This window comes from Zalophus californianus, chromosome 9 (genome assembly GCF_009762305.2).
Source record: "Zalophus californianus isolate mZalCal1 chromosome 9, mZalCal1.pri.v2, whole genome shotgun sequence".
NCBI lineage: Eukaryota > Metazoa > Chordata > Mammalia > Carnivora > Otariidae > Zalophus > Zalophus californianus.
In genome coordinates this window covers 17,225,240-17,248,159 of record NC_045603.1, presented here as the reverse complement: position 1 = coordinate 17,248,159, position 22,920 = coordinate 17,225,240, and the positions used below count along the sequence as shown (strand labels likewise).

General features: G+C 39.6%; 1 protein-coding gene across 1 annotated transcript in view; it reads right to left on the bottom strand.

Annotated features, from left to right (window-relative positions):
- ALDH1L2 (aldehyde dehydrogenase 1 family member L2) overlaps nucleotides 1–22,920 on the bottom strand; it is a 64,373-nt gene that overhangs the window by 19,274 nt on the left and 22,179 nt on the right. Inside the window, 12 exon segments of the mRNA XM_027595304.2 lie at nucleotides 6,899–7,004; nucleotides 7,090–7,160; nucleotides 9,565–9,715; nucleotides 11,504–11,631; nucleotides 12,227–12,346; nucleotides 14,404–14,551; nucleotides 16,502–16,593; nucleotides 17,172–17,297; nucleotides 18,484–18,618; nucleotides 19,410–19,499; nucleotides 19,945–20,046; nucleotides 21,875–22,040. Coding sequence (XP_027451105.1) covers nucleotides 6,899–7,004; nucleotides 7,090–7,160; nucleotides 9,565–9,715; nucleotides 11,504–11,631; nucleotides 12,227–12,346; nucleotides 14,404–14,551; nucleotides 16,502–16,593; nucleotides 17,172–17,297; nucleotides 18,484–18,618; nucleotides 19,410–19,499; nucleotides 19,945–20,046; nucleotides 21,875–22,040 — 1,435 coding nt within the window.

The following is a 22,920-nucleotide window of genomic DNA, read 5'->3' as shown; positions in this document are numbered from 1 at the left end:
CTGGATTTGTCTGTTGTTTCCTCATGACTTAACTCAGGTTGTGCACTTGTTCACATGCAAGAACTTTGACAAGAACACCACAGGGGTGATGCTGAGTCCTCAGGGCACCCTCTCAGAAGACACATGCTATCAAGCAGCCCCAATATTGCAAGTATTAACTTCGATCATTTGGTAAAGGGGGACTCACAGTGAGTCACTCTTCTATACTTTCTAATTAATAAATATTTTGTAGGAAGATACTTCAAGACTATTTAAATATCCAGTTACTCCTCCAACTTCCATCCACTAGTTTTAGAACACACTGATGATTCTTCCTAAATCAATTATTATGAGGATGGTTGCCAGATGGTGATTTTCTATCATTCCTTCCACATATATTAGTTGGCTTTCCACTCAAAGAGCTTTCCCTTCTCTTCAATTAATTAATTAACCCATGTGAACTCATGGGTTCTTAACTTTATTCAATAGGTTATAATGTTTTACTATTGTTATTTCTCTTGATGTTCCAATTGTTCCAGATTTGGCTGATGGAAGCCCCTTTAGGAGAGCTGTTGTGTCTTTCTAACATGTCCCTATCATTCTTTGAGCATTTACATGCATTTTGTCTTAATAAGATGTTCCAGGCACATCTTGTATTCTTTCTGTTCCAGCCCTTTCTTCAAGGAACCTAGATTTCTTTCAGTGAAGAATGATATTTTAAAAATTATGATATAATGGGAAATACATATTTGGCTTTTGGTTCCTGGCACATGGTTTCTAAAACACTTGGAATCTCTCGTGTGAAAAGTGTCTTTTGTATACTTATGACATGACTGGTAGCTGGGGGGTCCAAGGAAGTTTCAGGATGGACTCCGGTCACCAGAAAGACCAAGCCATGTTGAGAGGGTTGGAGCTTTCAGTCCGACCCTGGGGAGTTGGGAGACGGAAGTTTGAGTTCAATCACCAAGAGCAATGATTTAATCAATCTTGCCTGTGTAATTAAACTTCTTTAAGTACGCCTAGCCCATGGGGTTCAGAGAGCTTCTGGTTTGGCAAACGCATTCATGTGATGGGAGGGTGGTGCACCTGAACTCCAAGGGGCAGGGCTCCTGTGCTCATGATCTTTCCAGATCTCATCCTATGTACCTTTTCATCTGACTGTTGATTTGTATCCTTTATAATAGAGTCATAGTATATAAAGTACTTTCCTGAGTTCTGTGAGCCATTCTAGCAAGTCCCACCTGATTTACAGCCCTTGGTCAGAAGTACAGGAGGCCCAGGGCTCACAATTATCATCAGAAGTGGAGGCAGTCTTGTGAGACTAAGCCCTTCACCTGTGGGGTCTGTACTAAAGCTCCAGCTAGTTAGTGTCACAATTGACTTGAATTGTAGGACACCTAGTTGGTGTCCAAAGAGTTAAGAGAATAGGTTGATACGGGGGAGGGAACCCCACACATCTGGTGTCAAAAGGGTTGTGAGTAACAAAATTTCAGAGTTTTCGATCAAAAAAAAAAAAAAAAAAAGAAAGAAAGAAAGAAAAAGAAACCAAGATCTGGACACTATTGAAATGTTGCTTCTCCTCTCAGGAGACAGGGCTGGAGAATAGTTGTACATGTGCTTATACACACATATATCTATCTGTCTTTCTGTTTGTCTATCTATCTTCCTACCCATCATCTATTCCCACATATATTTATATCCATTTCTTTATCCAGCCATCTAAATGTATTAAAAGCCATGAGTTTTCAAATACCTCCCTCCAGTATCTCAGAGTTCATTCAATACTCTTTTCCCATTTTCATGTTTGTAACTCCCTTCTCCAATAGTGAGAAACATGGCTTCCAATATCCACAGAACATTCACTGATTTGCTCAATTCAAAAATGTATAGAAAACGATTTGAGAATTAAGCTAAAGCCTACTAACTAGAGTCCAGTACCTATTTGCAGCACTTTTGCCTCAGTCTGAGAGCATATAGTCCAAATGTCTGTCAAAAGTTACTTGGATTAATGTTTCCTCACTTCCTTCAATGGGATCATGTTATTCATTTGAAATATGGCTTAATTTGTTTTTATTTGTATTCAGTTTTTGGGTTTTTGCCCCATCTGGGTTGATTATATTTCTTTTGTTTGTCTGTTGTCATTGTTGAGTCTGGGAAACATACTTCCAAGAGTGAGGAATATCAAAAAGTACATTCAGAGAACTGTTGTTCTCTGCCCTCTTTCCCTCTCTCCCTCCCATCCCGTCTCCCTGTGGCCTATAGATAATCAACCTCATTAGTCTACCGTGTATCCTTCCTGTTTCTTTTGCTCAAATGAACAGATACACATCTTATTTTCCCACCCTTCTTACACAAAGATGGCATAATACGATCTCATTTTAAACATCTATTACAGCAATGCATAACTCAGAAGCAAAATGAAAGCTATATTTTCACACCGTTAAAAACCAATGCTGATTAAGTCTTAAATTAGCACTTTTTTAGTGTGGTCTCAATAAATGGAATGTGCAAGAAGCTCCATGGAGGTGTGAAAAGAGAATAGTAGAACTATGCGCATATTTTAACTCACAAAGATGTACAATAAGGCAAACATGACATTTATTATGTGGCTGGCTAATGATGCTCTCACTCAGTCTGAATGAAGGGCAGATGGTCATGGGTCATAAAGGGATATCCTAGGAGAGAACGGAGCTCACAAGGCCAAGGGAACAACAGTGGTTTCTTCACTTGCTCATTTGCTTTCAGGATATTGCCATGTGTTAAAGTTTATAGGCTTGGTTACATGGATTCGCAGACTATATTGTTACTTTAACTAGCCCAGCCTTCATAAAATGGACAAGTGGCTGAAAAAGAATCTCTATAGAAACTGCATAATAAATAATACTACCAAGGCTGGGTGCCTGGGAGGCTCAGATGGTTAAGCATCTGCCTTCGGCTCAGGTCATGATCCCAGGGTCCTGGGATTGAGTCCCACATTGGGCTCCTTGCTCAGCAGGGAGTCTGCTTCTCCTTCTCCCTCTGCCTCTCCCCCCTGCTTGTTCTCTCTCAAATGAATAAATAAAATCTTAAAAAAAAAAGTAAATAAATAAATAAATAAATAATCCTACCAAGGCAATGAGCAAACCACAAGCAAACAACAAGAAAAAGGCAGGGCTAACACTTTCCCACCTTCTAGTAACAGGTCCACCGCAGTAACATTGTGAGGTTTACAAAACAGGAGTCTCATTAGACTTGATGAGAAATTGGCCTCAAACACTTGAAATTATCAAGAAGATACCTGACACAATAGATTTACATCAACTACTGTTAAAGGTGATCCTAGCACGAAGTGTATATTATTATGCCTTGATATGAAATCATGATTAGAAAAACATTTAAAAACTAACTACCCTGAATTAATGATAGTTCTTTTCAAGTAAGAACAAAAAAGATTTTTATATCATTAATAAATACCATACAACAAATTGTTTCATCTTTATCTCCTCCCTTTTCATTTCTATTGGTTTTCTTCCATTTGGTTACTTAGTTCTCCCAGCAGGACTATCGGTTTAGATGATATATGGGAAAGTATCTAGCAGTGTTCTGGGCAAGAGTAGGTCATTGTTAATGTCATTATTAGGTTTGATGAAGTGATCAGAACCATGTCAGACCCGGACCAGTCCAGGCCATGGGAAAGAGCTACCTGATTCAGTCCTGACATTCACACTGGGACTTCATACTGGAAATCGTTGCATACATCATCGCATAATATTATGCAACAAAATAAAAAGATATCTACAACAGAACAATAACAACTTTGGGTCTTTCATTTTCAGGATTAAAAGCATCATCAATTATTAAACTGTCAGTTTTATTTTTTATTTATGTTTAAATATTTTATTTATTTGACAGAGAGAGAGAGAGAACGTGAGCACGTGAGCACACGAGCAAGGGGAAGGGGCAGAGGCAGAGCGAGAAGCAGGCTCCCTGCTGAGCAGGGAGCCCAATGTGGGACTCAGTCCCAGGACCCTGGGATCATGGCCTGAGCCAAAGGCAGATATTTAACCGACTGAGCCACCTAGGCGCCCTAAACTGTTCGTTTTAAATTGCAGATGGGCACAGAAACTGTGTGTGTCTTCATCACTGATAGATGCCTGGCAACTAGTATGCCCTCAATAAGTGTTCCTAATTTTTGAACATTTTATATAATCATTGGAGTTCCTCAATGTTTAGCACTCTCACTGGATGCCATTTAGTGATTCTCAAACCTGGGTGTATCTTAGAAACCAATGTGAAGCGAGGGTATGTGCTACAGTGAGCGCTGTGAATTGTGCAAGACTGTTGAATCACAGATCTGTACTTCTGAAACAAATAATGCAACATATTTTAAGAAAAAAGAAAAAGAAGAAGATAACAGGAGAGGAAGAAAAGGGGAGTATGTCAGAGGGGGAGACAAACCATGAGAGATGATGGACTCTGAAAAACAAACTGAGGGTTCTAGAGGGGAGGGGGGTGGGGGGATGGGTTAGCCTGGTGATGGGTATTGAGGAGGGCACGTTCTGCATGGAGCACTGGGTGTTATGCACAAACAATGAATCATGGAACACTGCATCAAAAACTAATGATGTAATATATGGTGATTAACATAACAATAAAAAAAAAGAAAAGAAACCAATGTGAAGCTTTCAAGCAATACTAGTGCCTGGGCTCTGGCCTAGACCCATTACATCAGCATCTCTGCCAAGAAATACCAGTATTTTTAAATGAGAACTCCAGGTTATTCTAATGTGCAGCCAGTATTGAGCACCCCGGGGCTAGATTATCTGCCTCTTCTCTTCACACTACTGGCTTCCTGCTGTTTAATGGGGAAACAGCACTCTGATAGAAAGCTGGTGAATTGGCACATTTCCATGGAAGGATTTGTCAATATCTATCACACAAATACATGTATCTTTTTTCCTTATTTATTTATTTAAGACTTGTTTATTTGAGAGAGAGAGACTGCATGCACGTGGGGTGGGAGGGGGGGCAAGGAGTGGGGAAAGGGGACGGAGAGGGACAAGCTGACTCATGTGGAACGCAGAGCCCGACATGGGGCTCCATCTCAGGACCCGGAGATCATGACCTAAGCTGAAACCAAGAGTCAGTGCCCAACCAACTGTGCCAGCCAGGAGTCCCCCCACCTTGTTTTCCTTTTAGAGAGAGAAAGAGACAGTGGGCATGAGTGGGGGAGGAGGGGCAGAGGAAGAGGGAGAGAGAGAATCTTAAGCTGGCTCCATGCTCATCGCGGGGCCATGATGGGGCTCAATCTCATGACCCTGAGATAAGGACCTGAACTGAAATCAAGAGACAGACTCCCAACTGACTGAGCCATCTAGGCATCCCACAAATACATGTATCTTGTAATTAAGTGATTCTGTTAGAAACATTTCCTTCAAATATACTTGTACATGTGCATGATGCCATATTTACAAGGGTATTAACTGTAGCATTGTTTATAATAGCAAAAGGGCAGAAAAATCTAAATATCCATTAATTAGGGATTGGTTAAATAAAATATGGTTTAGCTATATGAGGGAATATTATGGGATAGCGTTTATTTATACAATGGAAATTGTTTAATAAAAAGAAGGATTTTTTTCTTTTACTAAGTATGTATAGAATGCTACTATTGTATTGTGGTAAGAACACTTAACACAACATTTACCCTCTTAACAAATTTTAAGTGTACGATATACTATTGTAAACTGTAGGCAAAATGATACACAGGGGATCTCTAGAACTTAATCATCTTGCATAATTGAAACTTTACACCTGTTGATTGGCAATTTCCCATATCCCCTTCTCCCCTCTTTGTGATTTCTTAATGGGTTAAAAAATTTAGCATACTGCATTTTTATTGCATATTACATATATATAAAATTTCTGTATAAACATGTATTTGTATATGCATAGAGTACCTCTGGAATACCTAAGAAACTGATAAATAATAACTAATAACATCAGTTGCCCCTGGGGAGGTAAACTGGCTGACTGGGGAATTAAGAATAGGAGGGAGATTTTTTTACCATCCACCTCTCCGTACATTTCTATTTAGAAATTTTTTAACATATAATTATTTTTTAAAATGAAAGTGTTCCTAACAAGTAAAACAAGATGTCTGTGGTCAGTATGACTAGGTAGCAATAACAAATGAAACTGTAATTCCTTAAGTTCTAAGAGGAGAAATAAAGGAGAAATAAATGAGAGGTGACAGGTAACATAAACTCTTCTAGAATAGAGACTAAGTTTTCTCCGTGACGTATGCAAATCGGAATGTCTACTACTCTTCACTGTATACAGTCAATGCTCAGCCAGGTATTGAGTTGGCCACCATATGCTTTTTCCTGAAAAGCTACTGTAGCATTAAAAGATTTTTTTGAGAACTCAATCATTTGAATTATTTTTTATCATTAATTATTATTTCCTTGTTATCCACATGTACATATTCTTACACAGTTGCCACAATTATGTACCTTCTTTTGCATCCCTTTCCCCCATCTTCCCTGTCTTTACAATACTTTTAATAATTAAAATGTGAATGCCTATATAATTGTTTTTCTTTTGATGTTTCAGCATTGCTCTAAATAATTACCTAATTATTGGGCATTTGGCATTTCTCAAGAATTGAATTGGCTTGTAGAAATTCAGTGGATTTCACCAGCGTATCCTATGCTTGCTTCCCTTGTCACGGAAATTTAAACTGTGGGATATCTATGGGGTGCATTAGGGAGCTATTAAAAATGAAGATTTAATATGAAAAGATGCCTATGATATCTTTCAAGATGTCATAATATACAAGCCTGTTTGTGTTTAAAGATGTAATGTTTATAAATGTATGTCTCTGTTTTCAAGTGAAGAGTATAGAAGGAGATCCTGCCCCTGGCCCCTTGCATCTCACCTGCGCTGGCTTGAGCACTAGGGTATTGCCCGCCGCCAAGCACGCAGCGCTCTTCCATGCCAGCATCATCAGCGGGTAATTCCAGGGGATGATAATGGCGCAGACACTGCAGGAGTAAAAAGACACTATCCTTAGTTTTCTCCAACCAACACAACTCACACCAGTCACCCAAGGCGCTCTCCTTGTCTTACCCAAGTGGCTCCTTCTTGGTGAAGGTCAGATTGCGATTTGGACGGGCCTGGTTGATGGGAATGGTAGAACCCTAAATAGTAAAAAAAAAGTTGAATTAGTATTTTACTAATTCAAATGAGTAAATCTAATCTCAAGGAATCCATTTTCTGTCCACCTGTGCTAATTTTTCTGAGCTGGTATGAAAAGGCAGTGTTCAATTTATAAGAAATATATCCGCACTGAAAAAAGGAGCTGCTATTTCTTTCTGGAGGGAAGTAAGACACAGGAGAATAAACCTAATTATATCTATGTATGTATGTATGTATCTCTATATACTGAACAGTTCTTTTTTTTTTAAGATTTTATTTATTTGTTTGAGAGAGAGAGAGCATGAGGTGGGGGGAAGGGGCAGAAGGAGAGGGAGAAGCAGGCTCCCTGCCGAGCAGGAGGCCAGCTACGGTACTCCATCCCAGGGATCCCAAAATCATGATCTGAGCTGAAGGTAGATGCCCCACCAACTGAGCCACCCAGGTGCCCCTATATACTAAACATAGCTCTAGTTTAGTTACCTCCATTCCCAATTTCTTGACATGGCAGAAAATGTTAATTGCCTGCCCAGGATCCATTCTTCCCGTCTGTCCTTAGTAACAGAAACCCTATTATTAATAATGGTATCAGCCATGTGCCCAGATAAAGTTCTGTTTTCCAGTTTCCAGGGCAGACAGGGATGGTCAATAGAAGATGTAAGCATAAGGCATGCTCTTTTACCATAAACCCCCACCCTCTCTTCTGCCTTCTTCCGGCTCAGAATGTCCCTGACATGGCTGATAAGTGCAGTGGTTATCTTGAGACCATGGCACAGTCTTGAGGGCAGAGGTCACTGGTATAAGGATGGTCTGGTAGTGAGAGAGGAAACCTGCGTGTCATACTCTAGCCCTGACTACTTGCCTTGTGCTCCTTGAGAATGAGGTAAAAAAAAACTTCCTACTTGGATTTCTGTTCCATGCAGCCAAACTTAATCCCAACTAATTCACAATAATAGTCTTTAACTGAAGCTATTCATTTGTTTGGTCACATACAAGAATATTGCTGTTACTAACTACAAGTGTCCGTCTCTTACCTGAAATCCTTGGGGCCAAGTGTGTTTTGGGATTAAGAATTATTTGGACTATAGTTACATAACATAACACATATACCTTATGTTATATTATCTATGACTCCCAGTAGGGTTTGGAGCAGCCCCTCATAATCAAACATATGATTATTGGAGTACTTATGTAGTGAAACATATGAATATTCCCTCTAAGCGACAGAAATACAAATTATAAATAGATTCACGTTGGTTCAGATCAGCTTTTGGCAACAGATGAGTTTGAACCTCTCAAAGCAATTAGTATTCGGGTTTTGGAGCTCTTTGGATTTCATAATTGAGGATAAAGGATGGACCTGAACCACCACCACTAAATACTTACATATGGATGACTTTGTGGCTGAAGAATAATAAAACCTATGTTCACGTGCAAGCCCTCATCTGTTGCAAACTTGTCGCTAAGCCTCACTACACAACTTGCAGGGTTTGTATTATTGTGACCATAGTATGAATGAGGAAAGGTTTAGAGGGATAAAATAACTTTAACAACATTAGCTGGTAAGTGGCAAAGCTGACCCTTGGACCCAGGTCTCTCTGACTCTATATTAATAGTGGTAACAGCAACTCACCCAAATAAAATATTGTTTCCCAGTCTCCTTAGCAGACAGAGAAGGCCAATGGGAGATATAAGCACAAGGGAGGGTGGGATTGCTTTTTAAAGCTCTTTTGTCTTTCTCTCCCGGCCCCACTCCCTCCTTCTCGCTGCTGGGAGGGTGGCTGAGATGGCTGGTACTGCTGTGGTTATCATGAGTCTATGAGCAGCATGCATGCTTCTCTTTGTTATGAGCCTTACCTTTACCTTTTATATTCCCAATGCTGAGGTCAAATGTAGTTGCCACTTATCATCACACATGTACTATTTACTTTCTTATAGTAAAAGGGGAAATGAAATATTTATTGTACCCATGCCTTAGAAAATTATTTTTCTTATACCCAACTGACTTAGACCACGTATGTTAGCTCTCTGGCTTCTGTAAGCATTTGAATTTTCAATCTCTCCATGACACCCTCTGTGTCTAGAAGACTATGACATGCCTTTAGAGACATTAAAGTATAAAAAATGCCATCAGACTTTAGTTCAGAAATTCTTGAGTTCAAATCCTAGGCTTTATGGTTTACTTACTAACAATGTGACCATATACAAGTCTTTCACTGTCCTCAAGCCTCTGTTTTCCTTACCTGCAGTAAGGGATGACAGCTATCTACCTACCACAGACGATTTTTAAAAGGATGAGATGAGAAAACCTAATAGATGGCTCTAAAACAGTGCCTTTATAAAGACTAAATGTTTGGCCCTCTTCCTGTTGGAATGGTCTCCCTGGTGACAAATAACATTCGTGCTTACCTGAATTTTGTCACACCAGCCAGCAAAGTATCTGAATGTTTGCACAGACATTCCGATGTGAGTCTTCAGAGCTAGGGTGTAGACAGCACCTGAATCAAGGGCTTCAATAGTTGCCAACTCTTCTTGGTTCTCTTCCAGTAGGTCTGCAAGTCTGTATGGTCAGGGAAAGAAATTCATTCAACAAATATTGATGGAGCTCCTATTATGTATAGGGCACCATCCTAAGGGCTGAGAATTCAGAGGTGAACACACATGGATGAGGTCTTTGTCCTCATAGAGAATATGCTCCAGCAGGGAAGACATTAAACAAATCATTTCAGAAACGATTTGTTTCAAGAGTTACAAAAAAGAAGTGTGGGAAGCCTGTACCATTTGCCTCATACACGCATAAGAAGTAGAACAGTGATTGAGCCACAGTAATCCGAGGAGATCAATGACAGAAAACAGTGGGAATGTGGCCAGTTCATGAAGATACAGGGAGATGTTAGAGAGTGCAACCTATGAGAATCCATGAACACAAGGATTTCTGGTTGGTACAGGAATGTTTCCAGCACCAACTGAAAAGGACAAGATAGAAATACATGGGGTGGATTACAGACAGCACAACAGATTGCTGTTAGGTGTCCAGATTCTGTGGCAAGATAAGTCAAGGATTGTCCAACGGCTCTGAAAGAGTCAAAATTCCTCTTTTGTGCTCCCCTCAACCAACAAAATTTGTTTTCTTTCCATCCTTTAGTGGTTCTCTGAGTTGTTCCTTTTGCACTATTCTAAATTATAAATAGATTCATGTTGGTTCAGATCAGCTTTTGGCAACAAATGAGTTTGAACCACTCAAAGCAATTAGTATTCGGGTTTTGGAGCTCTTTGGATTTCATAATTGAGGATAAAGGATGGACCTGAACCACCACCACTAAATACTTACATATGGATGACTTTGTGGCTGAAGAATAATAACACCTGTGTTCACGCGCAAGCCCTCATCTGTTGCAAACTTGTCGCTAAGCCTCACTACACAACTTGCAGGGTATTATTGTGACCATGGTATGAATGAGGAAAGTAAGGTTTAGAGAGAGAAAATAACTTTAACAACAGTTAAAGGGGGAAAGCCCTCTCCCTCAATGTTTCTTCCAGATCCTACTCTAAGAGATATTTTGACCAAGGTCAGCTATTTGACTCTAGAAATTCAGTAGAAAAGAGAACTTATGCTTGAATCTAATTAGTCTTGGCATACTCGGTTACTGATTTATAATAACCTTTCCAGGCCTTAGTATTTTTCCTCCTGACTCCTACTCCCTACAGGTCAAGCGGATTTAAAATTCGTCTTTGAAAACAACAAAGTGCTACATATTCCCCATTTGCTGTTCTGTATCCATCTTCCACAGCGCTCTGTGACCCGGGAGGATGACCTTTATGGACTCCATCACCTGGCTCCCATGCTCTGTCACTGGGCTTGACTAATGAGAAGCCAATGGGCAGCATCCCCCGGGAGAGAAAGTGATCGGGGATTCCATTCCCCAGCTCCTTCACAGATGGGCTGTGGTTCAGCAGCTGCTGTGTCCCTCCACCAAAAACCACTGGAGTGTGGTCTTCTACAGCTACACATCTTGCCAGATTCCAGCAATAGCCCCTTCCTCTGTCCCAGACCCTAGAGTACTAATAGCTTCCCCCTGTTGCTGCCCCAACTGGGTACTTCATTACCCTTGACCTTGCCCACATCTACATAAATGGTTCTTTATTGAAGTTTTTTGCCTACTAGAACCCTGACGGTTACAAACAATAAGGCAAAATCCAGGAACTCACATATATGGAATTTTATATGATGTAAATAACAGAAGGCGTATAATAGGTGCATACTAGAATATTTTGGGGAAGTTTTTAAAATCTTGGCAATGTTAGCCAATATCCCTAGATAGCAGATCTGTGTTTTTAAGAACCACACCTGTACATCAATCTTCCTCTTTCTCTTGCATTCATTCTTCCCCATTCACCTTTTTCAAAGGCATCTTTTGCTGCAGCTACTGCTTTATCAACATCCACCAAAGAAGCATAGGATACTTTGCATATTGTCTGTTTCAAGATAAACAAAAACAGGCTATAGGTCATTTACATAGAGATACAGAAATATGCTTCTTGAAATTAATATCATATTAATAGGAAAAATAGAGTATTACTTATAAAATCCAAAGAATTTATGATGGAACATCAGTACATTCAGTAGCATAGTAAAGAAAAATTTTAACACGGAAATCCTTAGCCTGAAATTTGGGACCTCTCATATCACCCTACACTACGGAAAGACATTTAGGAAGAATATATTCATTTTTTCTAGTGCTTAGGGAAGCTGAATTTCTTGCCACGAGCTTGCAAAGTCCAAAAATTCTTTTCTGCATATAGTTTTATTGAAGGTGTGCCTCTGATGTGTATAGGTATAGTTATCTGTCTAAATTCATCATAAATATTCATTCAATAAAATAGGTTATTATAGTTCACAGCCAGTACTAGAATTGAACAGTTGAAAGAAATACAAGGAGTGCATTTAGAGTAAGTGCTCAGAGGCAAAGTGATAGAATAAACTAACTTCTTAAGACTGTCAGTTTTACAACTGTGCATAAATTAAAAATTCACAACCAGTAGTCCCTGCACACACAAGTAATTTACTCACAGATCCGTCTGTTGGGTTGATAGTTTCATAGGTCTTTCCATCGTCAGCATCTGTGAACTGTCCATTTATGAAACACTGATATGGCATTTTCACTGTCATTTCATTGACCTCCTTCGAAACCTAAGATAGAGAATTATATTAATAGGTTTAGTGGATTTCTCTGCTTATCCATTTGATGCCAAATAGCAATAAACAAGTTTACTCACTAATGCAGCGGGAGAAGTTTTATCTATAGGATTCTAGTTCCTACTCTCCAGAAGAGATGAGCATATGTAAGATGTGGGCCTCATGATGCTCAGATTGGCCACTGAGCCAAGGAGGCTAGCATCTCTGACGACCAAAGTACTCTAGGTTGGGCCATATAAATACCTCAGATTTTCTTCCTTGACACAAATGAGAGAACTCAAAAGACCCCCAGATAATGGAAACAGCACCATCTAGTGGCAACATCTATGGAACGCAGCCCTTGCTTTCATTTGTATCCTTGAAATTGCTTTTGTGGATTAAGTTTCCTTTTACAATGTTGCTATTTTAAGTTTTCTTTCCTTAAGTTCCTTCCTCATTTTTCACTTTCTCTCTCTCTTACAAATGTGTTGCCTTAATTCTATTCTCTACTATTAAATAGCAAATGAATTTAGGTTAGTCCATTAACGACTATGAACTTCAGTTTTTTCAACAATGCAAAGGGGAGATGTGCCCAGGTGGCTCAGTGGGTTAAGTGACTGACCCTTGATTTTGGCTCAGGATATGATCTCAGGACTGTGAGTTCAGGTCCGGTGGGCACCCCACTCAGCGGGGAGTCTGCTTGAGATTCTCTCCATCTTCCCCCCCCACCTGCATGTGTGTGCTCTCTCTCTAAAAAAAAATATAAAATATTCTAAAAAATTAAAAGGGGATAATGCTACCTGCTTCATACAGTTAATATGAGGAATAACTGAGAAAACATATGTGAAAGAGCATTATTAGAATAAAATTTCATCATGGCGTGAGGTATAAAAAGTAAATGTAATGATTTTTAAATAATTTCATATAGAGAAATTGATAATGCTTAAAAAGGAAACAAAAAATATCAAGATGGTATCTACTCTTATCCCACAGATAAGAAATATTTCTATGAAATATTTCTGTTGTGTTTATGTAGGATATAATGAAGGAATCTTCATCTGACTTGATGTGTCTAGTCTCTGCATATAGTTCACTTCTGTAAACTCATCATTCTGGAAATATGCTAAGTGTTTTACATGTATTATCTAATTTGAGTCTCCCAACTATCCTATGAGGTAGATATTATTATTATCCCATCTAATATATGAGGAAACCAAGGCTTAGAGAAGTGAAGTAACTTGCCACAGGTAACACAGCTGGTAAGCAATGCTATGTGGATTCAACCTTAGGTGGGTCTGACACCAAAATTTGTGTTCTTAACCAGAGGATGCTAAACTGCTTCCCAAATTTACCTAAATTTTATTGAAAACACATGGATGAGGAGCATTTCTGGGATAGCAGACTAGGTCATAAAAGCCACAAGAACATTAGAAAATACTGTCAAAATCATTTTTCTCATGACTCTGGAAATTAACCAAAAGCTTGAAAGAATCCATTTATTCAAGAAAAATAGCTGAATCTCTGTAAGCACAGTAAGTTCTGTGGTATATTAATTGCCCTACTCTTTCCTATTTCTCTCTTGACAGCTCTGCAGTAACTTGAAAACCAACATCCTTACAACCATGGTGGCTGTGAAAGCCAGCAGTCTATTAGTCACCAGAGGGGGACAAATATACTTAAAACCACTGAACTGTACATTGTAAAAGGGTGAATTTTGGGGTGCCTGGGGGCTCTGTTGGCCTACTCTTGATTTCAGTTCAGGTCATGATCTCAGGGTCCTGGGATTGAGCCCCATGTCAGGCTCCACACTCCGCAGGGAGTCTGCTTGAGATTCTCTCCCTCCCTCTCCTTGTGCCCCTCCCCCTGCTCGCTCATGCTCTCTTTCTCTAAAATAATAAATAAATATTAAAAAAAATAAAAGGGTGAATTTTATGGTGTCTGAATTTTATCTCAATAAAATAGCTATCTCAAAAAGGTCATAAATATAAAAACAAATGAACAAAAGGCATAGCATTCCCTTATAGCTTATGAGTCTTAATGATGTAGATTTCAGGCAGCATGGAGAAGCTTACATAATCCACGACTAGCTCTGCTTCTTGATCTTCTCCTCTCAGTTTCCTCACAATTCTTTGGATGAAGTCTTCAAACTTGGTGGCCATGTAGACATCTTCATTCTGTAGCTGAAGCCCACCACACTTCTGTCTGATCTCTTCAACCAGCCTTAAAATAAGAAGTAACTCACATTACTTACATTTTTAAAAGGGTTTAGGGGAACCATATTGTTACATTTGTCAAGTTGCTTTGAGATAAGACATGTCACATGCCTATTTATAGCCTATGAGATCTTCCATGAAATACTTGGAGAAATTGGATAAGACTGGGAGAACAAAATTAAAAAGCTGTTTGAAGGACAGTAGATATTCTTTTGTTTTTAACTTTGTATATGGCTAAAAGTAAAAGAAACCAAGGCAAAAACATTTTACCTACTTGCCAGCAAGATAAAAAGGGGCACATAAAATCAGTTCCTTCCGTTTCAAAGGTAAGCAAGGAATGAGAAATAAAGTCCCTAACTGTAAAGATTATGAAACAAAAGTCATATTGTATAATATTGTCTCTAGATCATGTATAAGAATGAAACAAACATGTGCTTGTATTACATGGTTAGTGTAGCTACTAAGTAGAATCATGCACTAGGTCAAGATAAGTTTTGAGGGTGCCTGGGTGGCTCAGTTGGTTAAGCAACTGCCTTCGGCTCAGGTCATGATCCTGGAGTCCCCGGATCAAGTCCCGCGGTGGGCTCCCTGCTTGGGGGTCTGCTTCTGCCTCTGACTCTTCCCCCTCTCGTGTTCTTTCTCTCATTCTCTCTGTCTCAGATAAATAAATAAAATCTTAAAAAAAAAAGATAATTTTTTAAGTCTCTTCCGATGCTTTGATTTTTTGCTGTTAATTTTTCAAATTATTTGCTGTTATCTGGAATAGCACTGGTGTGACAGATGCAGGACAGAAAGACCACCATGGTTGCTGTTCAGTCATTTCTTCTCCAAGAGAGATGAGGTGCTTTGGCAGTTCAAGATAACAGTACCAGGTGATTATAGTAATTCAGATACTCAAGCAGAAAATGGGCAATTCTTGAGGAGTATCTTGCTAGTGAAAAAATAACATTAACAGTATAGTATTGAAATCTTTAGTTGAGCAAATTAGAAGGTTCGGGGAACTCGTGAATCATAGCTGAGAAATTTGTAATTTGAGGAACCAAAACTCTTGACTTTGATAATGCTATTTGCTCTGGAGATGATTATTTGGATTACTGGAATGAAAGTTCCATGAATGAAGGAACTTTGTCCTGTTCATGACTGTATTCCCAGTGCCAAAACTGTTCCTGATATGTAGTACATATGCAATGAATTTTGTGAAATAAATGAGTGAATAAGCAAATAAACAGAATGATTATCAAGAACACTCACTTTTTTTGACATGAGGAGCAACATTCTTTAACTTATTTAATTAGTGAATGACTGTAGTGTGGCCCTCAACAAAAAAAATATCTCTGCAAGACTCTCTGCTATTAGTATCCTCACAGAACTTTTATTTTATTTATTTTGCCATAAAAGAGAGACCTCTAGGACTCTAGCTCTTTCAACTTGCCATAAACCTCTACAGAGAAATTCTGACTATAGGGTAATTATTCTTCCTCTTGCAAGTATCCTGATAGTCCTTATTCTAGATATATCTTACTGGGTAATTTAGAGGGATAGGAAAAAACAGATGTTGGGGGAAGTATAATCAATGTCGGGTATCCTTCTGAATCAGACTATGTAGGTAATTCCTGATAAATGTTCTCATCCAGAACTTCCCATTCCAATGCCATACTGGAGGAAAATTAGCTAAGAAATGTGAGGACAAGTTTTAAAAAGAAACAAACAATTACAAGCATTGGTTTTCTAGGTATATATGAGATATGAAAACAACTCCTGGCTAGCAACAAAGAGGAAGGAACAAATATATGTGTTTGACCATGGAAACAAACAATCCATAAAAGATGAAGAAAAGAGAAACAATAGTGGGTATGGTAAAGTGATAACATCCAGAACAAAGGACTGGATTTGGTTTTCAAAGTCAAAGTCAAGATCTTGAGAGGAGGGGTGTGAATCAATAGGGTGACTGTTTTACCTGACAACATCCATTGAGCTGGCTCCAGATTTAAAGAAGTCTGTTGAGTCTTCAATAACAGGGACATTGCTTAAAATTCCAGCCCAGATGACCTACACAGCAAGGGTAATTTTTATGAAGGACATGCCATGAAGAACACAGTGGCAGAAACTGGCCAGCTCCTCAACCAAAACTACTTTTTTTCATCTCGGATACCTTGCTTGACTACATTTTTCAGCATCTCTTCCAGTTAGATGCAGCCATATGACCGACTTCTAGCCAATGAATACGAGCGGAAGTGAACTTGACTCCTAGCCTTGACCCCTTGACCCACCCACAAACCTCCTTCACACAATTCTCTGTGTTCTTTTGCCCTTCTTGGCTGTCTGAAATGTAGATGACCCCTACGGTGACCTTGAAAAAGCAGAGCTTGGGTCCCCGAATGACTCCACCCTTAATCCTTACATTCCAGCTTTACCCCTCACCCCCATGCTGACCTAGAACTGCCTTGCATAATTTTGTGAGTGAGAAATAAATTTGCATACAAATTTTGGAGTTAATTTCCTACTGCAGCTAATACAAAAAAAGAGGCAAGAAAGTGCTATGCTCACTACTCTGAAGACTGATGGTCCAGTTACAAAATGGCTTCAGTTTCAAGATAAGAGTAACATTAAGGACATCACATGTTCACCTTGATGGTCCCTGCCACCTTCACCTCTTCGGCTGTAAGTTCTACCACCGACGTCTCCCCGGCTGAAAAGTACTGAGAAGCAGGGATCATTCTTCCATCTTCAAACTGCAGATTTCTCACCATCAGCTACAAAATAGGAACAAAACAAGCAGAAGAATGGAAGATCAGGACAATTCAAAAGTGAGGTCGGTGTCATATATTATAGGAATCCAGGGATTGGCGTATTCGGCAAATACAGAAGTACGGAGTAAAAGCACTCACCATTATGTATGTATGAATGTGGTATTTTATACATACATATGTATGTATGAAATGGTATTTTACTAATGGCAGCAGAAAGGAGAAAGTGAAGTCTAGGGGTAGATACACCTCGAAATGGATAGTAAGCTACTGAAAAATGGACACTTGGATGTATATATTTAGACTAAGGCTTATTATAACTCCTCTCCCTCCTCCCACTACTACAACGGTCAGTTCTCCCCCTCCTCTTGCTGCCATCCTCTGAACACTTACTCTGCAGCAGGCACGGTGCTAGGTACGTATGTATGTATGCATGTATATGTCTTATTTAATCTCATAAGTCCTGGTGGAAGCAGGTGCCATTATTATCCCCATTTTACTGATATGGAAATGGAGGCTCAATGAGGTTAGGTAATTTGCCCAACGCCACACAGCTAGTAAGTCACAGAGCTGGGGTTACAACCCAGACCTAGCTGGACCCTGAAGCCTACAATTTTAATTATTGATCTACCCTGCATGCTACCAGAATATATGTGCAAGCTGCAAATTCCCCTTTGCTTTCTTCAAAGAGTCCCCTGAAGCCAAGAGCCCCTGCTCCCAAGCATGGGCAGTGTGAGTGGGTGTGTGGGCGGCAAGGCAAGGAGCATCTGAAGAGTCCCACATCCATCGTATTTATTCTGCCAGACTCCAGCAGTGGGAAGGCAGACCGATGAGACTACGTTCTGTTTTATAGACGGAGAAATGAAGACTCAGAGGGGAGAAGCAGCCTCCCCAAGACCGGTAAGTGGGAGAGGAATGGTTTGCATCCGGTTTCCTGATTAAATTCCAAGCTCTTTCTACTGTATCACAAAGCAGACTGTGCAAGTCCCTGAGGCGCATCCCAGGGAGACTTGTTCTCATCCAGGCACCCAGAGACAGCTCATCCCCAGAGAGAAACAGGGCACAGATATCTCGAGCCTCCCATATTCCACTGAAAAGCCAGATTACCTCATGAAAGATATTCCCTTAGCAGCTGGGGTTATAGAAGGAAACCAAAAACGTCACTTTGTAGGTGACCATATTGAACACTCACTGCTTTTCCATCATTACCAAAAAGAACAAGTCCATTTTTGGTAACAAGACCAGGCTTCTTGGCACCTTTAATTTCCAGTGGCTCTCCAGGAGGCACAGACTTTTTCAGTAATGATGAGCCATAGAACGTGACCATCTAAGAAAGAGATCAAAACCAGATTGTGATGGGAGGGAGTTACAAGTGCAAACAGGGGTGTGTGCAAGCAGCACTCCCTGCAAGCAAGCTCAAGTTGGTGTTATCATTTATGATAAAATTGGAATACCCCAATGTAGGAGATGGTATCAAGCATCTGTAGAAATGACACAAAGCAAGAGATAATCTATGAATGTACAACTGAAGAGATTCAAGAATGTCTCACATCCAGATGACATTTATCACTTATTCACACTGATACAAAGGTGAATGAGACAAAAAGTTCTCGCAGATGTCGCAACCTGAAGTGAGGGTTTTCAAAGGGGAGTGGAGGTGGTGGTCGGGGGGTGGTCAGTGAGGGCAGATGCGGGGAGCAACTAGACTATTACAGTCCAGTGTGATTACTGATGGGAAATACAGCTTTGTGGGTCAGTTAAGGGAAATAGCACTGGATTCAGACTAACCAAGAGAATGTGATGTTAACTGATTTGTGATTATAATTCTATGACTATTAGCTAGTACTTATTGAGCACTATAACAGTTAACATTTATTGAATGCTTATGCCAGAGACTAAGTACTTCAATGAATTATCATGTATTGACTCATTTAATTTTCACAGTGATCTATAACCAATAAAAGAGGCACTATTATTACCCCCATTTACAATAAGGAAACCAAAGCACCCAATGGGTAAGTAACCTGCCTCAGGTTACCCAGCAGAAGTGGATTTATGTGTAATATCTTTTACAAAGGTCACACACACACACACACACACACGGTCCCTAGAACATACCTGTCCATTTATCTCTGTCCAAGCTCCGGGGACTTTATCATGACCTCGGATCCAGTTATGTAAAACTTCGGCCGACTGATCCCAAGGAATCTAGGAAAACACAAAGCACAGGCTGAACCTCCTAACGCTATGAGTGTCAAAGGTAACAGAAACATTTCTCTCCATCAGTGGTAGAAGCAGGGTTGGGGCAAAATAGAACAAGATGGCTTGGAGATCTACCTTTTGGCCAGGAAATGGTACATTGGGAACTACTTAAAAGTAAAGGGCCAAGAACATTAAGGTGTGTGTGTGTGTGTTTTTTTTTTTTAGATTTTATTTATTTATTTATTTGACACAGAGAGAGTGAGAGACAGAGAGCAAGCACAAGCAGGGGGAACAGCAGGCGGGGGAGAAGCAGTCTTCCCGCTGAGCATGGAGCCTGATGTGGGGCTCGATCCCAGAACCATGGGATCATGACCTGATCTGAAGGCAGATGCTTAACCAACTGAGCCACCCAGGACCCCATTAAGGTGTGTTATTGAGTTGATATAAATACCTCAGCATTTTTCTTTTTCTGGATACCTTCATATGTTGCCCCTTCTTCTGGCTGGGGAATCCGAGGAGCTTTACCATCAGCTATGAGTTGGACAGCTTCCACCTAAAGTCAAAAACATGATCTGTATTACAGCCCAATGATCAATAATGGCATTGTCTGTTTAACTGAAGTTTCTGCTAAACAGAATTGCTATATATAAATCTGTCCAGCAGTGCCTGGCTGGCTCAGGTGGAAGAGCATATGACTCTTGATCTCAGGGTTGTGAGTTCAAGCCCTACATTGGGTGTAGAGATTACTTAAATAAGTAAAACTTTAATAAATAAGTAAATAAAAGAATCTGTCCAGAGAGTCAGACTATGATGATAACTATGACTAAGTCAGACTATGTCCCAGGCAATGTGGTAGCTACTTTATGTAAAATATCCTTTGTAGAAATGACACCAATCCTGCCAGGTGGATATTATTATTCCAGCTTTACAGATGAGGAAACTGATTCTTAGAAAAGTGAAGCAACTGGCTCAAGATAACAGGGGTAGCTAGTGGGTGTCAGAAGCAAGATCTGCAACCAAGTCTACCTACTGCCAATATTGAGCTGGTACTCTTAAACATGACTCCCTTGTTGAAACAAATTTCAACCTCCCCTTGGTGACGTAGTGGGAATTTCAGTAACAGAATTGTAAGATAAGTCCACTCATCATGATGATTCTAGAAAGTGATGTATTGTTATATTTAAGTAATTCGACTTGCTTTCTAGCTCAGGACACCTGGAATTATGAAACAGTTAAAATCTACGCATGAGTTTAATTGCGTTTGGGATGTGTCCTGAATTCTCTTCTGTGCCAGATTCATGTTTGCCTTGAGTTGAGAGCCTCTGTCCTTCACAGGGAGGCCTATGTGAGCTTGAGTTCTTGGATGTCTCAGTATGCATGGCTGCTGAACAACCTCTCCAAGAGCATGTGGAGGGGCAACCTAAGAATAGGGCCAGTTCATAGTTCATTCATTTACCCACTTCTGGCTGTGATATCATCAGGTGCATGATCTGGGATTGAGCAAATGCTACTGAACACACATAATACTATTTTGATTGTAATGATCATTTTTGAGCACCTACCATGTGCCGAGTGCTTTACACAAAGGCTACTTAATTTCTCAGCAGCCTTTATAAGTCAGGTAGTATCCACATTCTACAGATAAGGAAACCGAGGCTAAAGAGGCCAAGTGACTTGCCTATTGTCATAGAACAGATAAGCGGTAGAATGAGAACTCTGATGTCTTTCTGACACCAAAGCCCTACTGTCATAATCATTAAATGATGCAAACAAAGCTCTGCTCTCCTCCCTCCAAAATCAATAGCTGCTGCTTTATACCATCTTAGTGTCCATCTCTGTGTGGCTACTTCTACCATATCCAATTCAAAAAACATTAAATGACACTGAAATTATCTTTCAATATTTTTACGGGCTGATATATTTTTACTTTGTGGTGTACATGCTTTGAGCTTTTTACCCAGAGCACATATGAATAAATAAAGCAATGCCAAATTTCACCCTGTTACACAGACGGAGTTCAAATACTTTTGAAGTCCAACTTCCATAGCCAAATTTCTTAAGATTCTGTACACTTCTTTACGATTGGTCGTTATAAACAGGGTTGGCGATTCAAGTATTTGGCAAAATAAATGAAGCAGTTTCATTGCTACTTCATCTAGTCGATCACTGTTCTCAGAAGAACAAGTTTCATAGACTAAGGAATTTTAATGTTCAGATTTCCACTCTAAATATACCATCCTATTGGCAAATACAAAGTCTAATTTTGTTTTCAACTTTATACTTTTTAAAAAATTAATATGGGAAAATTCTCAATAAAAGAAAAATATTTCTAAAATGCTAAAGCTTTATTAAATTCTTCCTGATGGTGTAAATATACTAACCATGGCCTTGATTCCTTCAGGAAAGAGAAACCGATTATAAAGTGCATCCACTGTATCATTGGGTTCGACATCACATGACCTCTGAAGAAGGATGGGTCCTGTGTCTAAACCATCATCAGCCCAGAAAACAGAAAACCCAGCTTTCTTATCTCCCATAATTAGAGTCCTGTGAAAAGAAGAACTTCAACTTACAATGTTGGTTTAATGTACACAAAGTCATGAATTAGTGATATTAAAGTGCAACATAGTGGGGCACCTGGGTGTCTCAGTCAGTTAAGCTGCCAGCTCTTGGTTTTGGCTCAGGTCATGATCTCAGAGTCGTGAGATCAAGCCCCATGTTGGGCTCACTGAGTGTGGAGCCTGCTTGAGATTCTCTCTCACCTTCTCCCTTGCCCCTCCCCGTTCTCCAACTTCCACTGCCCCCCGGCTCGCATGTGTGAGTTCTCTCTCTCTCTCTCTCTTAAAATAAATAAATAAATAAATAAATAAATAAATAAATAAATAAATAAATAAAGTGCAAGGTAGTTACAGTGGAAAGTAGACAGTGAGGGAACTACTGTGAGAAATTAACAGTACAGCCAGGAGATGTCAGCATTCATAAAAAGCACTACTTAATAGTACCACGATTTTATACATTCCCATATCTATAGTCTTTCTTGTTAATACACATTAATGACTTCTAGTCCATTCAAAAGGGCACTAGAATCCGTCATTACTACCACTCATTAACTGCCAGTTGTCAGCTTTCTACTGTGGCATCAAGCAATTTTGCCCACCTGGGTCCAATTCCTATATTGTACCTGACCCTATATTAGACAGAATAAGATAATGGAAAATAAGACAGAGGGTACTCAGTAGATGAGAACTTATTAGTTCTCATAACTATTTATTTAGGTTATGTAATTTCGGTATAAGTCAGAGCTAGAATTAGCTCTAGATTGTCTAGGTAAATTATAGTAAAAGATGGTTGATTAATTCAACTCTTTGCATTTTATGTTCTATAAAGCTTTGCCTAGGGGTGCCTGGGTGGCTCAGTCGGTTGAGCT